The sequence below is a fragment of the Anastrepha ludens genome, chromosome 5, assembly GCF_028408465.1.
Source record: "Anastrepha ludens isolate Willacy chromosome 5, idAnaLude1.1, whole genome shotgun sequence".
Classification (NCBI taxonomy): domain Eukaryota; kingdom Metazoa; phylum Arthropoda; class Insecta; order Diptera; family Tephritidae; genus Anastrepha; species Anastrepha ludens.
Window position 1 is genome coordinate 71,038,136 of NC_071501.1, and position 24,063 is coordinate 71,062,198.

Genomic DNA, 24,063 nt, shown 5'->3' on the forward strand with positions numbered 1-24,063 from the left:
AACAAATTTGTATCTCGCTGAAATCCTCTCAACAAAAAGTCTTGGACTTTTGAAACTTTTTTTTCGATCCAGTCTAATGTGCTACATACTCGTACATATGTATGTATGTATGCTTGTATGCACCTAAGTGCAACATTTCTTTGGAACAGTGCCGTCATTTGCGTCAATGTGGGCAATCTGCTACTTGAATGTGCACATTTAAATACCTATGAACTTACGATTCATAAATACATGTAGTTATATGCGCATATGCATGAAATTATTACAATATATGTACGTATACACATATGTAGGCATACATGTCGGTACATACTCGTATATTTACTGAGCGCAATGAACTCTCAGATCATGCTTACTTAACGTTATTCCTATAAGTATGGGAGATTAGGAAGATTTATAGTGATTAACGTGTTATGAAAAGTTTTCGCGCGATTTGTTTTTAGTTCAAGAATAGGAAGCAAATTTCATATGTAATTCATTATCTTATCAATTATTAGTTGAAAAATACTTAAGAACGACGTTAGCATCTGGGCGCATATCGCGCATATTGCGCTTCGAAAAACTTGTTTGCCACACGAGATGTGTGCTTGTGCTTCGGATCATTGTCTTGTTGAAATTTTCAAGTCACCTAGAAATTCTCTTCTGCATAAGGTAGCAGCATATTTTGAAGTATTTTAACGTACTTGAACGCATCCATATTACCTTTAACGCCTTGAAATGTGTGAAACAAATATTATTTTCATTATTATTATTATTGTATGTTATAACAAATAATTTGAGCCGCAAAACCGTAAGTTTCTATATCAATTCCTCCTCTAGGAAAATTTAATCGTCTGCCAGAGCAGTGCTGACTGAAAATAAATTGCCGTGCAAGGGGTTCATACGATGAATTGCAAACTCAAAATCAATATTTTCGACACCTGCTCTTCTTTGATCTTCATCGAGGTCAAAAAGCTGCCGAAGCAGCCCGGGACATTTGCGACGTGTAAGTACAAGGTGTCATTGGCGAGTCTATAGCACGGAAATGGTTTGCAAAGCTGAAAAAATAGCGACTTTGACGTCGATGACACGTCCCGCAGCGGTTTCGATGAAGAACGTCTCAAATCACTTTTGAAGGAGAACGGTTGGTAAACCAGTCGTGAATTGGCGGAAAAAATGAACTCCGGTCATAAAACATTTCTCAATCACCTTCATTTAATGGGATTTATCGAAAAAATGGGAGCTTGGGTGCCTCACGAGCTCAACGAAAAATCAAAGAAAGTCGCCTTCAAATAGCTTCTCAGCATCTCGCCTGAGCAGTATCGAGCAACATGCGGATTTTTGTATCAAACCCTGAGAGAAAAATAGTGCATATATATTAATATGAAGCAAAGAAAGGAGTGGGTGGCTCCAGGAGATACGCTAAAGCCGAGAACCAAGCCGAATCTTCATCCAAAGAAGATCATGATATGGAACGCTACTTTGCCCAGCTACACCGCGTGAATGAGGCTATTCGACTGAAAAGACCTTATCGACATGCTCAAACCCTTCTCCTTCACGACAACGCCAGGCCCCATGTTGCACAAATCGTCTCCGCACTCCAAGGGCTCGAATGGGAGGTCTTTCAGCATCCGCCGAATCCTCCGGACCTTGCACAGACCGATAAAATCTTTTCCACCCCTATCAAACCATTTGAAGGGCGTTACCTTCGAGGTCCGTTAACAAAGAGGTTCTTAAAAATTGGCTCAATAACTTCTTTGACACAAGACTAGGCGATTTTTGGCGGAACGGCATCAACAAATTGGCCGAGCGGTTGGAACAGGTTGTTAAAAGGCAACGGCGAATAAATAATTGATTAACTTATTGATAAAATTACTGTTTTTTGTTTAAATAAAAGTCTTCGGTAAAAACACTACGAACTTATTCCCAAATCTAATATATTTCTCTCAAAAATAACAGTGATCCTATTAAAACGCAAATAATCCAAGCGAACCCATTAAGAGAAATAGAAAATGAAATTTTTCTATTTTTGCATAAAATTTAAATTTATATATATTAATTTAATACTATCATATATTTTTCCAACACAAAAAAAAAAAAATTATGAGAAATAGTAGAAAAAAGTGAAAACGGGTGAAAATGTTGAGGTGATATTGATTTATCGCGCGCTGTCGGCGTCTATTCTGGATAAGTAAGAATAAATCACTTTACCATTTATTAAAAAATCGCTTTTTTGAATAAGACGAATGTCAATTTTCAACTGTAAAAACAAATGTTTTTTTTTCTGTTCTACAAGTAAGCATATGTACGAGTATGTAATACATTTTACATACATACATACTCCGATTATGATAAAAATTTGGCATGCAATGCAGATTTATTTACTTCAATGTATAAACTGTCCCTGACCTACATATTTTGTGGTCATACAAAGCGCGCCATGAGACTGACGAAAACCAAAAGAGATACGTACGTAGTATATATGTATAAGTACTCGTATATGTATGTATGTATACAAGTAGACGTTTGAAAATGCAGACGATTTATGAAGTGAAATGAAAATATGTGTATGAATAATGCATTAAAGGCTACTATTATACTACACATTTTTGAATGGATGCGCTTATTCTCTCTTCTACTTTATTATTTCGTTAGTAAATATTTATATGGTATATGGGGATTTCCATCATGTCGAACGGGGACATCGTAGATTCGAACTGAAAAAACCGCCACCTAAAACTTTCTTTTTTTAATTTGACAAGAGGTTTAACTTGGACTTAGTCCTATAAATGGTGCTAAAGTTGATTTCGAGTAATTTTTCGTTTTTACGATAATTCCAAAAAATTAAGGCACTTGCACGAAACGAAAACAGAAGTGGTTTTCGCGCGCCCAGCAGTTCAAACTGAGGTATCAGCGAACCTGCGGCAATATTTCAATGTGACTATTTGAAGAATGTTGTGCATTAATGTCTCTTAAAGATATTACACACAATTTGTGTATACTTTTTTTTAATTCAAATTTAATCACTGACCTATGTAAAATTTTTTCCACCATGAAACTTCTGTTGTTTTTTTAGATAATTATAAATTACTATACTTAGTAAAAATGTTTCTGAATCAACAGAAGTATGTAATGCGTTTATTTTCACATACGATGCCTGCCTTTTATATTTTACGCCTTTGCATCACTACGTTTGATGCGCTGTAATTCGATATTTTCGTCGAAAAAATTGGCATTTTTTAGTATAAACTTACATATAACGTTTCCATTTACGAGTTTATTTTTTTTCTTTTTTTCAGTTCAATAGTTCATACCGCCAAAAAGATGAAAATTACTCGTGAAAATAATAGTGTGATGATTTACTACGGTTTTTGAAGTGGATTATATAGAGATCGTGGATTATTGGCGGCCGCCGTAGCCGAAAGGGTTGGTGCGTGACTACCATTGGGAATTCAGAGAAAACTTATGTTCGAACCTCGGTGAAACACCAAATTGAAGAAAAAGTTTTTTCTAATAGCGGTCGCCGCTCGGAAGGCAATGGCAAACCTCCGAGGGTACATATTTCTGCCGTTCGAAGTCGGTTTGAAATTGTAGCTCCCTAAATGTGTGGAACAACATCAAGACGCACGCCACAAATAGGAGGAGGAGTTGCCCAAACACCCAGAAAAGGTATACGCGCCAATTCTATATATATATATATATACTATATATATATCGAGACAGTAGTACATTGATCAACTAACCTCGCCTCGGCGTTGAAACACCACATTTAGCCGCTGTAAAACGGTGGTATAACGAGATCCAACGTGGCTGCCGATCGTTGCAAGATGAACTTCCTGAAGGCCGAAGGAAAAACCGACCATCGAAGCCGAATCATCACCATGACAATGCGAGCTCTCACGACTCACACAAGAGAGTTTTTAAACACTCAAAAGATAGATTTAATTAATAGGTGATCCATCTTACAGCCCTAGTTTGGGGGCGTCCATAAATTACGTGAGATATTTAAGGGGGGAGGGGGTCGAGTCAAATCTTATCTAATCTTACGTTGGAGAGAGGGGGCGGTCTCGGCAAATATCACGCAATTTTTTTTCTGATTGAAACAAAAAAAATGATACTATTTTGGCCCATTATCCAGATTGTATATGCTTAAGATTTAATCTTAAGCGTAATCGTAGTATGATTAAGATCATTCACTAATTCGTTCGAAAGAAAATAATTTCATTCATACTTCGACGTTATACATTCCTGCTGTCAAACCACCATATTTGTTTTGTACCAAATAGCTCAATTTGATCTGAATTTACGGTACAGTGTGTCCCGTCGTTTGTTTTCGCGCCACTATCAGCCGAACGTGCGACTCGATGAACAAGAGCGTACGAGCTGAGTGGCAGCGACACACGGACAGGTTCCAACCTTCTTTGTTTAGAGAGAGCCAATATTTACTCCAGGTACATTGCAGTTGATTCATATCAAATTTTTATGCGTGCCTATTGTTTTTTTTTTTAGTTTTTTAACGAGCGCGAATGTCAACAAATTTTTATTAAGAGTTACAAAGGGAAATTGTTTTTAATTTTTTTTTAGGTTGTGAAATGCGATGATCAGAACTGCTGCAGCCCACGCCGGAGTGATCGGAGTGATCTGCATATAATTCTTCACGACCGTTTTCTGCCACCTCCATACCCCATCACTTAGGTTGATTGACGTTTGATAATTCCGGACTTTAAAGAACATGACGGAAAGTCATTTGCTCCATTTCTAATACGCCTACCGATTCAACCGCTGAATGCCTTTATCAGCACGCCTTATGATCTCTATTGCCCAAGTATACGTGATGATTTAGAGAAAATATGCTGCAGTACATGCGGTATTTACTTCGCATCTATCACAAGAGCTGCAGAGCACAGGCGAGCAGCTCACATTGCACCAGCTAAGCAAGTGCGTATGTACCGGAAAGTGCGACCCTCACGGATTGCCGAAAGACGAGCTAATGAGTTACTGTGCGCAAGCGTCAACGGCTTAGAGTGGATAGATCAGAACCAAGTTGAAGGAGCAGATGATTTTACTGAAAATAATATGGACAAGTTGGTCCCAATAGTCTCTCTTGAAACCGCGCATGATTCCCCATGGACTGAATTAGAGTAGATATTCTTTTATTTTGTATTGTTAAATTTTTATTACACTTATAACTCTCAGCAATATTGATTACTAGTCTTAACTAGTCGTAAATAAAAGCACGAAGCATTTTTTTTTTTCTTTTTACAATAACAATCTAACGCGTTTACATAAGAAACCCACATTTTGAAAAATCTCACGTGAGATTGGGGGATGGGGAGGGGGTTGAATAAAATCTCAAGACATCTCATCAGGGGGGGAGGGAGGTACAGAAAATTGAAAAAAACACCTCACGTAATTTATGGACGCCCCCTTTGGCACCTAACAATTTCTTTTTGTTCCCGAACATCAACAATAAAATGCGTCAATGTCAACGTTTTTACTCGCATAAAAAAGCTGTTGAAGCCTTTAAAAAGCTTTGTTTTCGAGGTTTTAACTTCTGGGTAGCAAAAGTGTTTTGAAAATTGGTTCAGGAGAATGTAGAAATGTAATGATTTCCAAGAATATTTTGAAAAACAAAAATTAATCCATTTTCAACATTTTACTGTTTTCATTATTGGGCGCAAAATATAAAAGGCAACCCTCGTAATAACAACAAACTTAACAAAACTGTGTTGTGGTAAATAATATATAGTAAACAAAAATAAATTTAATTCAAAACCATATCAAAAATATTTCGAAATGTATTATCAATACGTACATTAAATTTGTTGTTTGCCTATAAAAGTATCCTTAAATAATGTAAATTTAATTAACTTTTAATATTTTGTCTACAGTGGACCTTCTGGTGGAAATGCCCACTAGTGAATATATGCAAATATTTACAGCTGCATGCATTAATGACTTTTGGAAAATATGCAATTGCAATGAAAATATTTTCGTTTTTATGTCTTTTATATCACACATTTTTCCACTCACCTGTCTTCCATGCGTGGCCGTCGTCCCAGCAATGCATATACGGCGCTCTGTTGACGCACCTCCTCCCAACACTCATAGTCGCCATGGCCGCTCACCTCACTCGTCATTTTCATGCGATTTGCTCTCTGACGGCCAAATGTCGTCTGCAAGCGTCCCAATATACCACGACTCCAGGCATCTACAGCTTGTAAGTAAATTAAGAAAATGAATAGAATCACACCGAAAAATATGACTTCGGGACGTAGCACATAAAGACGACATAGTTTCCATATGTAAGCTAAGGGCGAATTGATGGACGAAAAGCCCACAGCGAATTTTGATAGGATCTTCATGTGGGAAACGTAGGCTTGATAGAAAACTTTATCTTCCAACTCGTCATCCATGGGGCGAAAAAGAACTTTACAGGTTTATTGTAAGGAATTGATGTGCTTTTTGTTTTAGTTGTTGTTGTATATTTGCGTAATGTAATATTTGAGGTGCACTGTTTGGATCAGCTTAATTTGTACCCGAATGCTTTGTTTACTTTTTATACTGATAGTAATCTCGATTGTTTTGACTAGTCGGAAACGAATATACTACAGAAAATTGCTTTGCCCTACAGCACTTTGCATAACAAATGACACGATGTTGACACTGGAGTTGCTTAGAGAAGTAAAAATAGCTCAACCGTGTGAGTCGCGAAATCTTCAAACTACACGAGTGTATTATTTTTCTCCGGTGCTTGGCCAAAGTAGCAAAGCAAAGTCTAGCAGTTTATTTTTAACTTAGTGGTTTTTCATTAACGCTTTTTTATGGTAAATCATATGGTTTTCGGTGTGTGACGCGAAACTGTGTTAAATTATTCACGTAGGTAAGAAATTGATATCTTACAAACACTTCACAATCAATTGCGGTTGTCCTTAATTGATATTTCTCAAATCAAATTCTAATTAATGATTTTAGAAGAGAGCAAAAGAATCTATTAATTCAATAGTAAAATTTATTTTCACTCGTAGATAACACTTTTTCGCGTATGTGTTTATTTTTAGGGTTCGCACTTCCCGTCACAAAAACCGTGACCATATAATCAATGCGAGTCACAAAGCACGTATTCGTTGGTTTTTCTACGCCAGGCAAGAACATATGCTACTGTTCATCAAACTCTTTGGCAAAGTAAGACGCCGTTGGCCGATGGTTGCGGCCGCAATTGGGCCAGATGACCAAAGGGGTATAATAGTACAACAACACTACCAAAATTTTCTTAATGCTTTTGCTTTTCACGCCGTTCGCATTCACAGTATATTTAAATTTTTACAGTATACTGCTGTCGTTTTTCACCCAACAATTCGAGTATAAATTTTTGCTTCACAAAATCTGCTGCCGGTGTCAACGTTGTTGCGTGCCAAAAAATCACAAATATTCTTTTTTCCTGATGTTAGTTTTTGTTTTTGAATTTTTTTTATTGAAAATGCCGCACTACGTTCACAGCTTTTATTGATCAATTAAGACGATTAATGTAAGGGGAAGGTCACTTTTTCATATATCAACAGCGCAGAGCAGAAAATTGCCGCAACTTGCTAAATCTTCTCGAAAACTTCAAAAAGTGCATTGACGTTTTTATGTAAGCGACGTATTCGATGTTAACAATCGTAATTTTCAGTATCGCTTCACAATTGACCAATTTTTGTATTTTCACATATATTACAAATATAATTTGTATCGGTTTGTCCTCAGCAACAATTAATTTACTTGTTGACACTCACAGAATTTATCGACGACTGACAAAAATACGACTTCCCAATTCGCCCCACAATTGGCCCCAAAATTGCAGTGAAATTGGCACAACAACAACGCGAATGCTTGTGGAACGTTTGGGAATGAAAAACGACAGCTGTGTGCAGCGTTGCCAGAAACTTTTGAAATTTCATTGAATAACAATTGCATTCCAAATTTTTTTAAATTCAGCAAACGAAAACTCTCAAGTAAAACTTGATTAGAGTGAAAAATGTGAGTAAAGTTTTCTGTTTTATATAAATGGCTCTGTTCCCTCTTGTTTTAGCTAGAAACTGATTTTAGCAAATCAATGATTGACAAGATTTTAAAAACTGATTCTAAGTTAGAATTTGCTTTTAAATAAGATATGTTTTACCGTTGGACTATGTGAAACGGGTAAGTATTGTAGGAAGATCTTCTGAATAATGTATTGAGCGCGGCTGCCATAGCCGAATGGGTTGGTGTGTAACTATCTTGCGGAAGTGTATAGGTTCGAATCTCCGTGCATGAAGCACCAAATGATAGAAAACCCATTTTGTATACCTTTGACAGGCAATGGCAATGACATATAACTGTAGGCCCCTCCGTTTGATGAACACCATCAAGCTGCACGCCACAAATAGTAGGAGGAGCTAGGCCAAAGCCCAAATAAAAGGTATAAGCGCTATTTATATACATATATATATATATATATTGTATTTGATTCATGGCATCCAGGAATGTTTTTATTTTAGAACTGTTTAGAGGTCAATGATTTAACGAGGTTTAGACTTTGCGTATGAAATGTATACCATATTTTCAATAAAACAGTAATTGAAATAGATGAAATTGTACAAATGGATGACTTCGAATTAGAGGAGCTCATCTTACTTTAGCGCATAGAGATTCGTGGAAGGCTAAAAACTTTAAAATCATATCTAGATTTAGAACTTATTTAGAAATTTCAGAAAATTAATAACATTCTATGAATATTTTAAGTTGTTTCTTGGAAATTCCCTGTTCTTTACCACTAATTAAAGGTGAAGAATCGGAATAGGCGAACGACAGACGTAAATATATGTGTTTATTTTACCTAAAATTTATAAATTTCCAGGCATGAAGCAAAAACTCTACACCAAATTTTTTTCAGATTGAAAATATGTTACTTAAAGGGCTTAACATTCATCGTCGCGAAAGAGACATTTTGTTTTCTAATAGTTTATAACATATTAATAAAACTAAATGTTTGTAATGTAGGTATTTCTATATTGCTCATCCATTCTGGCAATTGGAATTGATATTTTTTTAATTTTAATATTATCACCCTGAAACAGGCTCTAACTAACTGTCTCGTCTAATTACTTTTCATATTGCGGACAAAGCGGTTAGTCTGGCAACATACATATGTTTCTATGGAAGAGAAGGAACGCCACCGCGTGAAAAGAGACGAAAGAAACCTAAACAGGGCTCACATGTTGAAATGAATTACGAAAATTAATATAAATTAAGGTAAAAAAGGAAAACAAAAAATTGATAAAATAAAATAAAAATTAATTAAGATATTGGAAAAAAATTATTAAATAATTTAAAATTACAATAATATAAATAAAGTAAAATTAAATAAAGTAAAAATAATTTAAATAAAGTAAAATTAGATATAATGAATTGAAATAAAACAAAATACATTGAAGTAAAGTGAAATAAATTGAAGAATTAAAACTAATTTTTCATGTACGCAGCTTTGTACGAATTTTGAAAACTTTTCAGGTTCCAATTAGTACATAAACTATAATTTTAAGATTTTGTGTGACACTCATATTTTCTAACGTTTCAAGACAATAGTTTATTCTTTTTAGAAATAATCACTGATCAAATGCGTGTAAAAAAATTTAATCTCAATTAGAGGCATCAAACCTCCAATCATGTTATTATTTTTTCGTTTGCATTAGGGTGTTCATATTTAAAGTCAAATTTCGTACATACTGACCATATATCTAAAAATCCCTTTATAATATACAATAAAATAGCTCTTCCGTCTGCCGCGCGTTATATATATATATAATTGGCGCGTACACCCTTTTTGGCTGTTTGGCCGAGCTCCTCCTCCTATTTGTGGTGTGCGTCTTGATGTTGTTCTACAAATGGAGGGACCTACAGTTTCAAGCCGACTCCGAACGGCAGATATTTTTATGAGGAAATTTTTCATGGCAGAAATACACTCGGTGATTTGCCATTACCTGCCGAGGGGCGACCGCTATTAGAAAAATGTTTTTATTAATTTTGCTTTTACCGAGATTCGAACCAACGTTCTCTCTGTGAATTCCGAATGGTAATCACGCACCAACCCATTTGGCTACGGCGGCCGGCGCGTTTCTAACTTCAAATTTGGGAACTGTTTTTTTCTACGCGTCTTTATCGAGTGTAATTGTTTTCTTGTTGGTTCGAAAGATATCTGGCATGAGATGTGCTGCATGCAATTCTTTTCTACCCATTTGTGGTTTACTTGATACTCCCAAAAATCATACCTACGGTCAGATTTGATTTATGCTTACATAAGTGTGTAAATTTCGTATATTTTGCGCTTTAACAACAACATTTTCAGTATTTATCAACAGGTCTTATGCACTCCCGGATGGAATCGTTCAAAATTCCAAATACTTTTCCACGTTTTCGTTAATCCAAATTTCTTCAAGGACCGCGTCCAACTATGCTAAGACTTCGGAGTGCTCTTTCTTCACTGTGCCTTTAAATTGTGCCAAAGTCTCCTGACGGGCTTCTCTAAATCTTCCTATTTGACAAGTAATTCCAATTCTAAGTAAAAGGAAAAAAGACACTGACTCCATCAATTGATCAATTGGAGTCAGCTGCTCAACATCATAACATGAGAGGTGGCCCCAGACTATTCGACTACCATCTTGTCTAATATTATAATAGGTTATAAATCACTAGTTCTTCTCATAGTATATTGGTTCTTTAATTACTGGTGGATACCAAGAATATTATATCTTTAACCGTCTGAGGAAATTTAATTTGTTCATTGTAGTTAATTGGTGTACTTTCTTTATCAGAGGTGTTTTTTTGTGAGGACATAAAGTTCTTAGACAAGCATGTAGAAGTATCCGGCGAACTGTTCTCATGAAGATGTCGATATCGGAGCCTTCTATGAACTCTTTGCGACTATCTTCAACAATTTTGAGTCTATTTTGCAAGCCCATTAAAAACGATTACTGATCCTTCTTCGAGTTAGCCTCTCTGACTGCGAAAGCTCACTTTTCACTTTTCTCCTCGATTTGCACAAACACTTTTTACTAAGCTCAAACACTTGATGATTTGAAATTGTAGGTAATTGTACTAAAATAATTAGATTATCCGCAAAGTAATCCTTTGAATGTAAACTTCCTACTTGTGCGGTAGCATTTTATGTCCGCAACTGTATGCACTTATACCACTTTCAAGTTCAGTTGGTAAGTCTGCGTAAGCTGAAGTTCATCAGCATCAGCCTTAGGTGTTAAGTTTATTGGAGCATGCAAATAGCATAGCAATTGCAGTTATTATATTTTACAAGGCTTAAATGTATTTTCAGTGTAAATGCGGTGTACTTAGAGTGCACAAAGATCTTATACATATCGGATAACCGTTAAACAATACAAAATTCAGATGATTGCTTTTATACAAATGCAGGTACCGATTAGAGATTCCGGTGTTTTTCAGTTCCCGTAAATCCCGTGATTAGCTTGTACTAATCTCGCGATTCTGAAAAACTTTAAATTTCGAATTGAAAGAAGTTAAAACTTGTCTTACAAAATTTGATTACAATAAAAGCTTTTCAATTTCCAATAAACTTGGTTTGAATTTCGTTATACTTAGGTACCTGGATCTTTGGTGGTAGGGCTCGCGTGCATCTGCTACCCCTAAATTTGTTCGATAGTCAAAAAAATTAGTTATCTATATTTTTATATTTTCTATTATCTTTAATATAAAATTTACACGCACCGCGAGCGTTTTGAAAATTACGCTTGAAGAAATAAATACACTTTTTCAAAAATTCCATATAAAATGTTTAAATTGTTGCGCCATCCTAATGCTTACGTTTCCTCTACTCCACGTCAAAGGCATTTAAAAACACCACCAACACTAGAATTCATAGAAAAAACAGGATATCGTATTGGAAAATCGTCGAATGACTTAAAGAGATTTTAGAGATTTACAGATTTTTGACTGAAGTATTGGGGTTCAGAAAGCTGTGTGTGCACAATGGGTGCTACCTTCGCCAACAATGGAACAAAAACACATTCGAGTGCGACTTTCTCAGCAACATTTAGAGCGTTTTCGAAAGGATGAAGTGGATTTTGGGCATCGATTCAACACTATGGATGTGACTTGGGACTCACCATGATCCTAAATCAAAACAAGAGTCTAAAGAGTGGTGTGAAACCTGGTTCTTTGGCTCCGAAATGAGTTCCTGTCCAGAAATCAGCCAAGAAGGTGTGAGCAGCAGTTTTTTGGGATGCGAATTTAATTTTGCTTGTGGATTACTTGCAAACTGGTAGAACAAAAAATTATTTTTAATTTATAAATATAATAAATTTTATTATGCATATTTTTATAACACCTTAGACGAAATTGAAGACAAAACTTCGTGAAAAAGACCCAGTTTAAAAAAGAAAAAAGATTATTTGACAATGGCTCAAAACCATGAATTAAAGTTCGAATTGTAACATTTGGTATTCACCACATTTGGCCCCTAGCGACTTCCGTCTGTTTCCAGACCTAAAAAATGCATGCGTGGAAAGCGTTTTTCATCAAATGACGAGGTCATAACTGCTGTGGAAGCGTCTTTTGCTCTTCCTCTTCCAGATTCTTACTTCAGGGATGAAATTCATAGATTGGAGACTCGTCGGAATAAGTGTGTGATGTTTAGGGAGACTTTACTGAATAATAAACCATAAAATTGTGTTTTTCTTATCGAACGCAAACCTTATTTAACTTACTAGGTTGCCTGAACATTAGGGCGGGTCGATTTAAAAATCGCTCATTGCTCTGTGAAAATCGTATTCTAGGGATTAAAAATAAGAAACTTTGCCGAAGGAACCATGCCTCTAAAACGAATTATGATGTCCCCCAATTTCAAAATATCACCATTTTTGGCCTTTTATTTATTTATAATAATATTTATTATTTATTTATAATAATATCTATTTTTTCTCTTAAGAAATTTATTTAGTCAGAACATATGTAAATGAAAAAATTAATTTAAGTGAGTTATAGAAAAGAAACTAAAAAGTTCGACCCAAATTGGGGGACATCAGAATTCGTTTTAGAGGTATGGTTCCTTCGGCAAAGTTTCGTATTTTGATCCCTAGAATATGATTTTCACAGAGCAATGGGCGATTTTTTTGCCTCCCCACAAATCGACCCGGCCTACTGAACATACATACCTAAATGCAAATTCTTATAGGAATACGCTTTTTTTAATAGCTGGACATATCCTCTTTCGCTTGATATCCTTTCTAACATCATAAAGTATTTAAAAATCGTTTTATAAAAATTAGTTCTTTTAAACTTAAAAGCCTTTTAAAAAAATTAAATAAATTGATGTGAAAATGAAAAGCTACAGAAACTGAAAAAAGTTGGTTTTTATCGCATGATTTTATATTACAAAAATGGCAATTAATTCAAGAGGCGACATTTATTATGCTAAATACAGCACAATCCCGCTAGAGTGAAATAATTCGTGCAATACCTGCAGAAACAAATCAGGAATTTAAAGACCCTTGAAAGGCCTTTTCATTCGTAAAATAAGCATATTTTATTTTTATAATTTAAATTTAATCAACTTTTTTCAAAAAAGTTTTTAATATAGGTTTGTGTCTTTCTGCTTTGAAATACTCTCTGAAAGATTTATTTATAAAATTTCGAATTACCAAGACATCTCGTTTTGCTCGGTCCACTCGATAGTTTTGTCAAAAGTTATGACAGATTTTGACAACAATACGTTTTTTATTGAATTATTAGGGCTTATTCACTCTTGAAATTTGAAATTTGAAAAGGTCGAGCCAAGGAGCACCAGGAGATTTGGTGGCTCCTAAAACACTCAGGCTAAAGAGCCCATTGTATTTAAAGCTCTGGAAAGGGAGTAGATAGTCAAGGAGGGAAGGAGAAAAGTATCAGAGAAAGAGATAGGAAAGAATAGAGACAGAGATAGAGATAGTAAGTCCTGTGAGAATTTTCCAGATTTTTTGGCAAATCTGTAAATATCCTCCAGTTTTAGAGAACGAATATTACTCATTCTCATGACATCGGAACCCAAAGCTCGTAGCCGTGCTCTAGCAAAGGCAGAACACTCACAAGTGCTCAGTGCTATCCGCCTCCTCCAAGCATGACAGGCATACTGGGTCCTCGATGATTCCAATGCTGGTCATATGCTGGCCCCATGGGTTGTGTCCCGTAATGATGCCGACCATCAACCGAATGTCTTTCCTTCTAAGTTTTAGTAGAAAGTTTGACAGTTTTCTATTCGGACTTGTCACAAAACACTTTGCAGTTCTGCAGCGTTCTAGACCGGACCATCGCTCTTTATGTAGATTGCCTACATAATCGCTGATCCAATTCTTGATTCCTGCGGAACTGATTCCGATTATTGGTTCTGGCCTCTGTGGGGGCATCGCTGATCCACGGTTGGCCAATTCGTCGGCAATTTCGTTTCGGGACAGAATTAAGCTTCTTCTTACATTCTTGAACAATCCTTGAGGACTCCAATCTGTTTCCCGCTCCATCTCCTCTCGGCTATCCATTCTACTTTCAAGATGGCAAAAATTTCTGTTTGGAAAACAGTTGCCATTTCCCCCATAGCATAGTGATACTTATTACTATCGTTTAAGTACCATCCGGCTCCAGACCCTATTTCATTCGTGGACCCATCGGTAAAGAAAATATCCGTCAAACCTCCCTGCATGCATTCTGGATTGCTCACGCAAATTTCCTTCCAAATGAAACTGTGGGTATCAGGTCATCTTATTCACTCTACTAACCCACTTTAGCTGAATGAATCGCTGAGTGACTACCATTCGGAAGAGCATAGGTTCGAATCTCCGTGCATGAAACAGCAAAAGTTTAGAAAAAACCGCCCCTCGGTAGGCAATGGTGAAGCTTCGAGTGTATTTCTGCCATGAAAAAGCTCCTTATAATGAACCATTTACAGTTCGGCGTCGGCTTAAAACTGTAGGTCCCTTCATTTGTGGAACAACATAAAAACGCACGCCACAAATAGGAGCAGGGGGTTGACCAAACACCTAACAGAAGTGTATGCGAAATTTTATTTTTTTATTTTTACCCTGTGTTTACGTGTTCACTCCACAGAGTACGCAATGAAGGAAATTTGGTTTAACTCGATCTAGGAGTTCAGTTAGCCGGCGATTATTCAATTCCGATTGTACTGCATTTAAAGAGATTTTGCTTGCCATTCTAAAGACAAGTGCATTGGTTCTGAATTTCTATTTTTTCTTTTTATTTTTTTATTTTGAATATTTAATTTTTTCAATTTTATTTCAATATTATCTTTATACTGTGGGCAAAAAGTAAGGTGAATTTGGTTGTAAAATGAAAAATCTTTATTTATTCTTGTAAATCAATTTCATCTCCTTCAAAATAATCCCCTCTCGATGAAATACACTTATGCCAACGATTTTTCCAATCCCCGAAACATGCCAAATAGTCCATTTCCGGTATAGCCATCAGCACCTTCTTCGATTCAGCTTTTATCTCCTCAATCGACTCGAAACGCGTTCCCCGGAGTGGTCTCTTGAGTTTTGGGAATAACCAAGTCACACGGAGCCAAATCAGGCGAATACGGTGGTTGCGGAACGATATGCGTGGAATTTTTGGCGAAATGGTCACGAAGAACGAGTGCAGTGTGAGACGGTGCATTATCGTGATGCAAAAACCAAGAGTTGTTGGCCCATAGTTCTGGTCTTTTTAGACGAATTGCTTCACGTAAACGACGCATAATGTTCAAATAATATTCCTTATTAACAGTTTGGACAGGTGGAAGGAATAACTGTCATCATGACCTTTATTTTTGAACGACTTTGACGTGCTCTTTTCGGTCTGGCCTCGCCTTTAGCACGATATTCGCTTGATTGGTCGGTTGTTTCAGGGTCTTAAGCATAAATCCAAGTCTCATCTCCCGTAATGATGCTTTGAGCTTGTCCTGATAGTCTGAAAGCATTGTTTCACACACATCAACGCGACGACTTTTTTCCAAGAAATTGAGAGTTTTCGGTACCAAACGAGATTTGACTTTTCGTAGGCACAAATGGTCTTTCAAAATGGTTTTCACAGATCCTTCTGATATTCCGATCATATCAGTAAGGTCTTTAACAGTCAACCGACGATTTCTGAGCACTAACTCCTTCACTTTATTGACGTGTTGGTCATCTGTTGACGTCGATGGTCGTCCGGAGCGCTCCAAGTCATCAACCCGTTCTCGACCCCCTTTGAAGTCTTTGTACCACTTATAAACATTTTTCTGCGACATGGTCGAGTCACCAAATGCCTTCTGCAACATGCTAAACGTTTCCGCAGCCGAAATTTCATTCCGCAAACAAAATTTGATGGCACTTCTCTGTTCATTCAAATCAGACATTGTAAAAATCGAAAAATGCACTCTTGGTCGTTTGGTAAACACAAGCGTAAATATATTACTGATAATGAAATTTAGATGAAAGTTGGCCCAGATGTTATTAACAGTGCTGCCAACTCATGAAAAAAATAACTAGAGCGAAATTTTAATCTCGCGAAGTTTGACAAATAAATTCACCTTACTTTTTGCCCACAGCATAACTCACAACTAGAATGCGATTTTATGCAGCCGATTAAAATACATCATTGAATGTGGAACATTATAACACAGGTAAAGTCCTCGGACTATCTGTAAACCTTTTCTTGACGCGCACTATGCATTCTTATTTTTTTTTTAGCGTGGTACATATGTATGTATGTATGTTCATATGTATGCCGCAATATACGCCTATTGCAAGGTGTTTGACCGTGAAAAGTACTGAAGGTATAAAAACATAAATTCGAAACATGTGCACATACATACATACATACGTACATGCATATGCATGCCTGCATTATGCAATGTTTTTCGTGGCGCTGTAGTAGGCATGCAGACGGTGTGTGGACAGAATATATGTACTGTAAGTAATATATATACATATGTATGTAAATACTATATATATTTACATGGTCTACTATGCTCTGCTTAAAATACTATTACATACTTTCTATTTTGCAATATGTTTTAATTTTTTTTAACTTTTTCAAATATTTTTACACCTTTATGGATATGTTTTTAATCATTCGGAAATTAACTAAAACATTATTTAACAAAAAGAAGAGTAAGTGCGTATTAATCTCCTATACGTAGATTCTGTTTTTATGCGGTATATACGTTCCGCAAGAAACAGCATAAAAAAAACTACCAGTTCTATAGTAAAACTATAGATGCGTTTCAAAAGTGCCAAGAACCGCATGAATCTGAAATAATGTAATAAAATCGCATAAGAAAGGGTACTAGTCCCATATTATAACTATAGATACGTTCCATAGACCGCACGAATCTGAAATAATTAAATAAAATCGCATAAACAAAAAGTTGTATTTTTGAAAATTATATCTTTATTTAAGAAACGTCAGAATCGAAAAATAAATTTACATCGTCAGAAAGAGAATCAGACAATACCCACATGTTGCGCATTCGTTTAGGATTTGGCGTAAAATTACTTTCGTCACTTGAGGAAATGTACACGTCTGATCTAGATAGTTATGCAGGCGGTTCCATACTTGTAGGGTTAGCATTTCTGATGTAATCTGTGATGAGTTTTTGCTTAGCTGGTTTAGAATCTTGTTTATACAATTCCCGATAGGTAGACATGCATTTTTTCATTTTTTTAAAAAGCGCACTATTTCAAAACCGCATAAAAACAGAATCTACTGTATACTTTTCATTTACCTAAGAAATTCATAAATATAAGTACGAATGCATAGAGAGAGGCCCCACTTTTATGACACTTTCGAAAGGTAGAAAATCACTCGAAGGTTGAAAAACCTTAATTTAAAAAAATTACCTTTGCTTTGTTATATTTTATTAAACACATACACACATACGTATACACATACACTGTGCTCAAAAGAAATTTTAAATTTAAAATACGCGGGCTTATTACTACGTTCAATATTTTTTTCAAGTTAGTAATCCTGCCATTGATATCTGTGTCAAGTTACATGCCAACATTCATATTCGTTGAAAGTAGCGCACGTGCTTTGTCAAGAATAAAAAGTGAATTTAGCAATGACGTTGTTGTTTTGTCTGTTTCCGTGCGTTGAACAAATAAGTTGCATGACATTTTTTTTACCGAATTTTTTTATCGAATTTCTTCTGCAGAAACATTGCGAGTGCATCAAAATCCCTTCGCTTAAGTTTAAAAATGTTTATGTTTATATTTATAAATGATCTACAAGTCATTCATACGATGTAGAAAATGTGGGAGATCAAACTCGTCCGAGATGATTATGAAAACATAAACAACACGAACAACATGTCAAGGCAATAAAAGAGTTGATGCTCACAAATCATAGATTGATAACACGAGTCTTCCGAGAAAAATTTTATAATCGGCTCTTCCGAGAAAAATTCTACAATGACTCCGACGTTTTTCTAACGATTGAAAGCAATCTTGGTGATACTCCGAAGTTAACCCTTCCAATATCGCGGTATAAGCTTACTTGAGCTTTGGTGCGACTTCATCTTGGAGAATAAGAAAATTTGCGGAGGGCAATCTCGGGGCTCAAGAGTGGATGTGGCAATATTAAAATTGTTTTGCTTTGCCAAAACCTTTGCATAATGAACGAGGAATGGGTCGGTGCGTTGCCGTGGTGTAAGATCCAGTCATTCTCAGCAAGTTCGGGCAGCACCGATGTCTATATATAACCGTCTAGCTATTGTATGATTGGCATGGACATATTCATCAATGATGCCGCGTATATATAAAAAAGCGATCAACATAGCCTTCAGCCGCAACTTCGTGAACATTTTCATTTGACCGCTTCTCCACTTCCTACCCTTTTCTACTCTATGTTGACTTTGCGTACAGGTTTTGGGGTCAAATATTATATTTAGTCTAGTGCATATTTCTCAGGTCTTTTCGTCAGAGTTCACTAAAAATAGGATTACATCACGTTGCTCGTCACATCAGAAACTCATTTGAACGGCGCTAGTAAATAAGTTAATTCCATGCACCAATTTGCTACCGATTTCAAGATTTTTAGTTTAAATTTTCAATTCAATCGTAATGACCCATACAAAGTTATTAATAGTGTAAGATTCAAGCTTTCTTTTGAGTATAGGTTGATGTCTCCAACACTTCAAGGTTTGAGAAATAGTGGAAGGTATTTACTGCCCATTTATTGGTAATAGCATATTTAAAAAAAAAATTGAATTTCAGTTCCTGTAGTAAAATTTATTATAATTAGAGGACGATCGAACATCGATTTTAAAACCGAATCGAACATTTTCAAGGCGCCAAATAATAAACCAGCAATGATTCTTTAAAAATCCTAAACACTATAAAGATCGAATTAATGTGTCGTTCGCCTCAGAGCCCTGATTTGGCGTCTAATGATTTCTTTTTGTTTCTTTAAACAGCCCGTTTTGGAGGTATCAGACTTCTTAGAGGCAAAAGTGTTTTGGAAATTGGTTCAAGCGAATGCAAAAGTGTATTGACTTCTAAGGAGAATATTTTGAAAAACAATAAAGCTATTTTGATTTTTACTTTACTGTATTTTCATTATTGGGCGTAAAATTCTCATTATTGGCCGCAACCCTCGTAGAGCTTACATACATCACGGAATGGTGATGTGATATTTTAAGGGGTTATACGCAGTTATGAAGCAAATAAAAGACGGGTTGTGAAGGATTTATCCTGAAGAAACTTCAGAATATTTTAATTTGAAAATTTTTGGCGGTTATAAAAGCATCCTTCAAGAACGTAACAAAATTTTTTATTTATGAAAATGTTGATTATAGAGCGCGCTGCAGGCGATTTCTGGAACCTCCTTTAAAAAAAGACGATTTACGGTGTACATCGTAACTCACGATTGGATTATCTGAAATCAAAAAACCAAACAAATTTTGTTAATATATTAGATTATCTAGTAATTAATCGTTCGGCTAATCAAAATAGTGAATTTTCACAAAATGGCAGCTTTTAAAAGAAATGATTTCGATTTTTACGTTAAAATTTGGCCGTAAATTGATTATAAAATGGAAAGTAAGTATCAGATTTACAAAAGGAACGATTAATTACTAGAAAATGTATCTTTAAAGATTGAGTTAAAACGGTTGACCGATCAAACAAGCCGTTTTCGAGATATCGTGTACACCGACTTGAAAAATGCCGTTTTGAAAAAAACACGTTTAAAGTTTCAATACCTACCTTAAAACGTGCCGAGGCATCTCTACATATTTAGGTATAACTACGAAAGTATTGCTTAGATCTACTTCAAATTTCGTGCGTATACTTTTGAATATATGTACATTACAAAAATGCAATAAAAAAAAATCGATTTTTTTGAAAGTCATAACCCCTTAAAGCAATTTTTTCCAACAAAGTATGTGTGTATGTATGTTTTTGAATGCTGGTATCAAGTACTCCGAAAATGCTACAAACACTTAAAGTTTGTTGGGCCAAAATTCGTTCTTTTTTGTCGAAGTCGAACCGAAACCTAACAGAACTTTTGTGGCCGAATCCGATTGTCATTCTCTTACTATAATCAAGCAAACACAACTACGGAGAAAATAGAAAAAAAATACTGCTGTTGAGAAAAATGTAAAAAGTTTGAGATAGGATGCCAAATAGAAAGTCCAGAATTCTATAGAAGCATTTTATACGGCCAGCGAATTTTATGCGCGATATTTAAAGAAATTTTCAAAGCCCTTTTTTCAAATTTTTAAAATTACAACAAAAATATGTGATTTTGCCTTTGTTGTTAATTTAGGGACTTTCGTAATTGAAAAATCCTTACCTGAATTCAGTGCAATGGGACGTTTCAAGGAGTGCCGCATATGAATTTCCATTCTACTTATTGTTGTTGTTGTTACTGGCTGTGGACTGCTTAGTCTCTGGACATGAGCACGGGTATAATATTTTCTTAAATCCATTGTAAGAACGAAAATTAATATTTACTATCTATTTATTTACTTGCACGAGTATGTGCCTATATTTTCTGTATAGGTAAGTACTACTTGTTTCGATTTTTGTAAATTTTTTAGCTTTAATTTTTGTAGCCTTAACGCGCCAATTAAAATTTATTAATTATTAATTTTTTATCATTTTTGGAATAGCTTTCAATATCGATAGTTTGGTTTTTAACTTATCACTTTTTAATTCCAAGGCTAATTAATTTTTAATACTCTCTTTGTGCTTATTTTTTTCATTTCACTTAACTCATTTTATAGATTTTTTTCGAATTTTTTTAGTCTTTATCCTTTTTTGTTTTGCTTTTTTTACTCAACACTTTTTAAAATAATTGCTGGATTGAAAAAATCCTATGGCATTTTTGGTTTTTTATTTTTACTTTATTTATTCAGTACTAACTTTTTGTTTTTGTTTTTATATTTATAGTTTGGCTTTTAACTTAACAATTTTTAATAACCAATGATAATTGGTTTTTTAACCGATTGGATAATTTTTTAGTAGTTTTTTTAATGAGTAAATTAGGTTTTCACCTTACTCTTTCTAATTCCAAAGCAACCAATTTTTGAATCTTTGCATTATTTTTTTTTCTTACATTTTAATACTTTATTTTTTGTGTTTTTACTTTTTTAATTTGACATTGTTAAAATAACTGCTCAATTGATTAATTTTTTAGTGCTGTAATTTGTTGTTTTTACTATGTCTCGTTTATTTTTTAGTAACTTCATTTTTGTTTTTGTTTTTTCATTGATAATAACTTAACCCTTTTTAATGCCAAGGCTAATTAATTTTTTTACTCTCTTTTTTTTATTTACATTACTCAGATGAATTTGCTAGTGAAATTCTTAAATTATTTTTTCATAATTTATTTATTCATATTCATTTTATTTTCGTTGCCTTCGTTTGTTAATTTTTTAGTACTAATAGTATTTATTTTTTTGCATTGAGCTATATGGGTCTCTTTAAAATAAAATCACAGTCAGTTACACATTCACAGTCTCCTAATTTTTAATATTTATTTTGGCTTAAACACCCCAGCTTTCACTTCTTACTTTAGACCCAATATTTTTTCGTTAACTTGTTACATATTTACACCACATTTACACCGCACTGATTATTGTGCAAGCTACTACCGCTCCGATATATATTAATAAAAAATATTTGAGGCACAATTATACATACATACAAATGTATACACGAGTATCTTAGTTAATCAGTCGAGGTTTAATGCGACGACACTAAACAAACAACTTTTAGCTAAAATTAAAAAAAAAACAATAAAACTGCAGGTAAATTAAAGATACGCGAAAATTCTGTTTATTGAACTTATTATTGTTGTCCCCAACGGCAAACTAAACTCATTATTCCATTGCATATGCAAGAGAGTACTCTTCCTTGTCACCACCAACAGCAGCAGCAGAACAATCGTCGCCGCCGCCGCCGCCGCTGCCGTTGCTATTGCACTGTTGTTGCTGTGTTTATATTGCAGCAACGCGACTTATGGATTGTTTTTACAACGTCGTTGGCGTTATTATTATTGCTCTTAGGCACTTTTATTGCTTTCCTCTTCGCTTGCACTTTACCGAAAAACTTGTGCACTTAACAAATGTTTAAGGAAGCAGCAGAACAGTTGCTACTGCCTATATTCAGCATATGTATAATAAATATAATTAAAGGAAAGAAACAAAAAGTAAGAAACCAAAATCATTAAATAACTCGCGCTATACCCAAACGCTGCCAACGGCTATCTGAGCGTAGATAAATTTTGCCGATTGAGGCGGAAAAGCGGAAAACACCACACATGTATGCCTACTAAATGTGTAGCTACCCACCTTGTCGGAATTGCGTCGTCTAATTGTATATAATATAACCTTGACCTGTACTTAAACTGTGCAAATGGCTTCATTGAAGGCATGAATAATGTGGCCAATTGTACTTCTTTTAGGAGTGCATTATTTTATCTCGGTTTGGGTTGCTGCACTTCGTAGTTCGCACTATAGCCAAGTATATTTTTAAAATTTTAAACTGTTTTTTAAGTCAAGTTTTCTTTTAACTGATTTAAAAAATACTATCCTAGTCATCTCAGTTAAAAAATGTGCTTAAAAATCAACAATTAGCTTGTATATTCTTTAGTAAGTAAAGTCTGGGCAGTTGAAAAAACTCGTTTTGAAGTCGAGACATTAAAATGTTTAATGGCTGTGAACTTTAACACTAAACCTACCGGTATTTTATGTACTCCTATTCCTACCAATGTGGGTCAAATGACCCGTCTTTAAAGTATTATATATGTATATTATTAAGATCACATATATTTCTCGGTAAAACAATTAGCAAGAGAAGAGTAAATCTTGAAAAATACATTCGATGTATTTTTTAATAAAAGTCGTGAAGGCAAACGACGATTTAATAATGTTATTTCTGACAAAAAGTTTAAAATTAGTCATTTGACCCGTCCATGGTAGGTTAAGTGTTAATTTACATTTTAAGCGCATCTACGCTTTTAATTTTATAAAAACACAATCTACCCTTTTGCCTGGAAAATATGATAGTGTAGCGATAGTAATGAGGAATTGTTGAAAATAATACAATACCGTTGATGAGGAAAAGTTGAATTTTTAATCAATAAAATTGATTTGTTAAATTGATAAACTCTGAATAGTTTTTATATAATTTGCTTTTACAATTTTCTTATTACTCTTAAACCATTTTTGTTCACAGCTCTGTGGGAAATTTCTTAAGAAAATGGCGACCGCTTTTGCAAAGATTTTTACTTCTACTACTTTTACTCACTTAATTGGGGACTTATATAATAAATTCAACGCGGTATGCCATTTTGTCAGATTAGCACCAGTTTTCGAGATAAGGACACCTAAAAATTTCTTTTGGATCCGCTGAGAGCTCATTTAGAAACACTCTTACGAGTACATCATTTCTCAACATACCGTTATACTTGTATATTTATTTATCAGCGAATATGTTGCAGTGGTGCAGTGAAGAATTAAGAAAACTGTCAACATCAGCTGATCGAAAACGAAAATCAATCTGTAAAATTGTATGCAACTTC

General features: G+C 34.9%; 1 protein-coding gene across 3 annotated transcripts in view; it reads right to left on the bottom strand.

Moving 5' to 3' along the window:
* LOC128862680 (protein phosphatase 1L) overlaps nt 1–21,277 on the bottom strand; it is a 72,914-nt gene extending 51,637 nt beyond the window's left edge. Inside the window, exons 1-2 of one of the 3 annotated variants that reach the window (XM_054101330.1) lie at nt 20,830–21,277; nt 6,013–6,196 (exon numbers count right to left, since the gene is read on the bottom strand). In XM_054101330.1, coding sequence (XP_053957305.1) covers nt 6,013–6,196; nt 20,830–20,965 — 320 coding nt within the window. In that variant the 5' untranslated portion in view covers nt 20,966–21,277. Of the gene's footprint in view, nt 1–6,012; nt 7,787–20,829 lie in introns of those variants that run through there. The other 2 variants (XM_054101329.1, XM_054101328.1) reach the window with 2 other exon arrangements.
* Between the last annotated feature and the right edge of the window lie 2,786 nt (nt 21,278–24,063).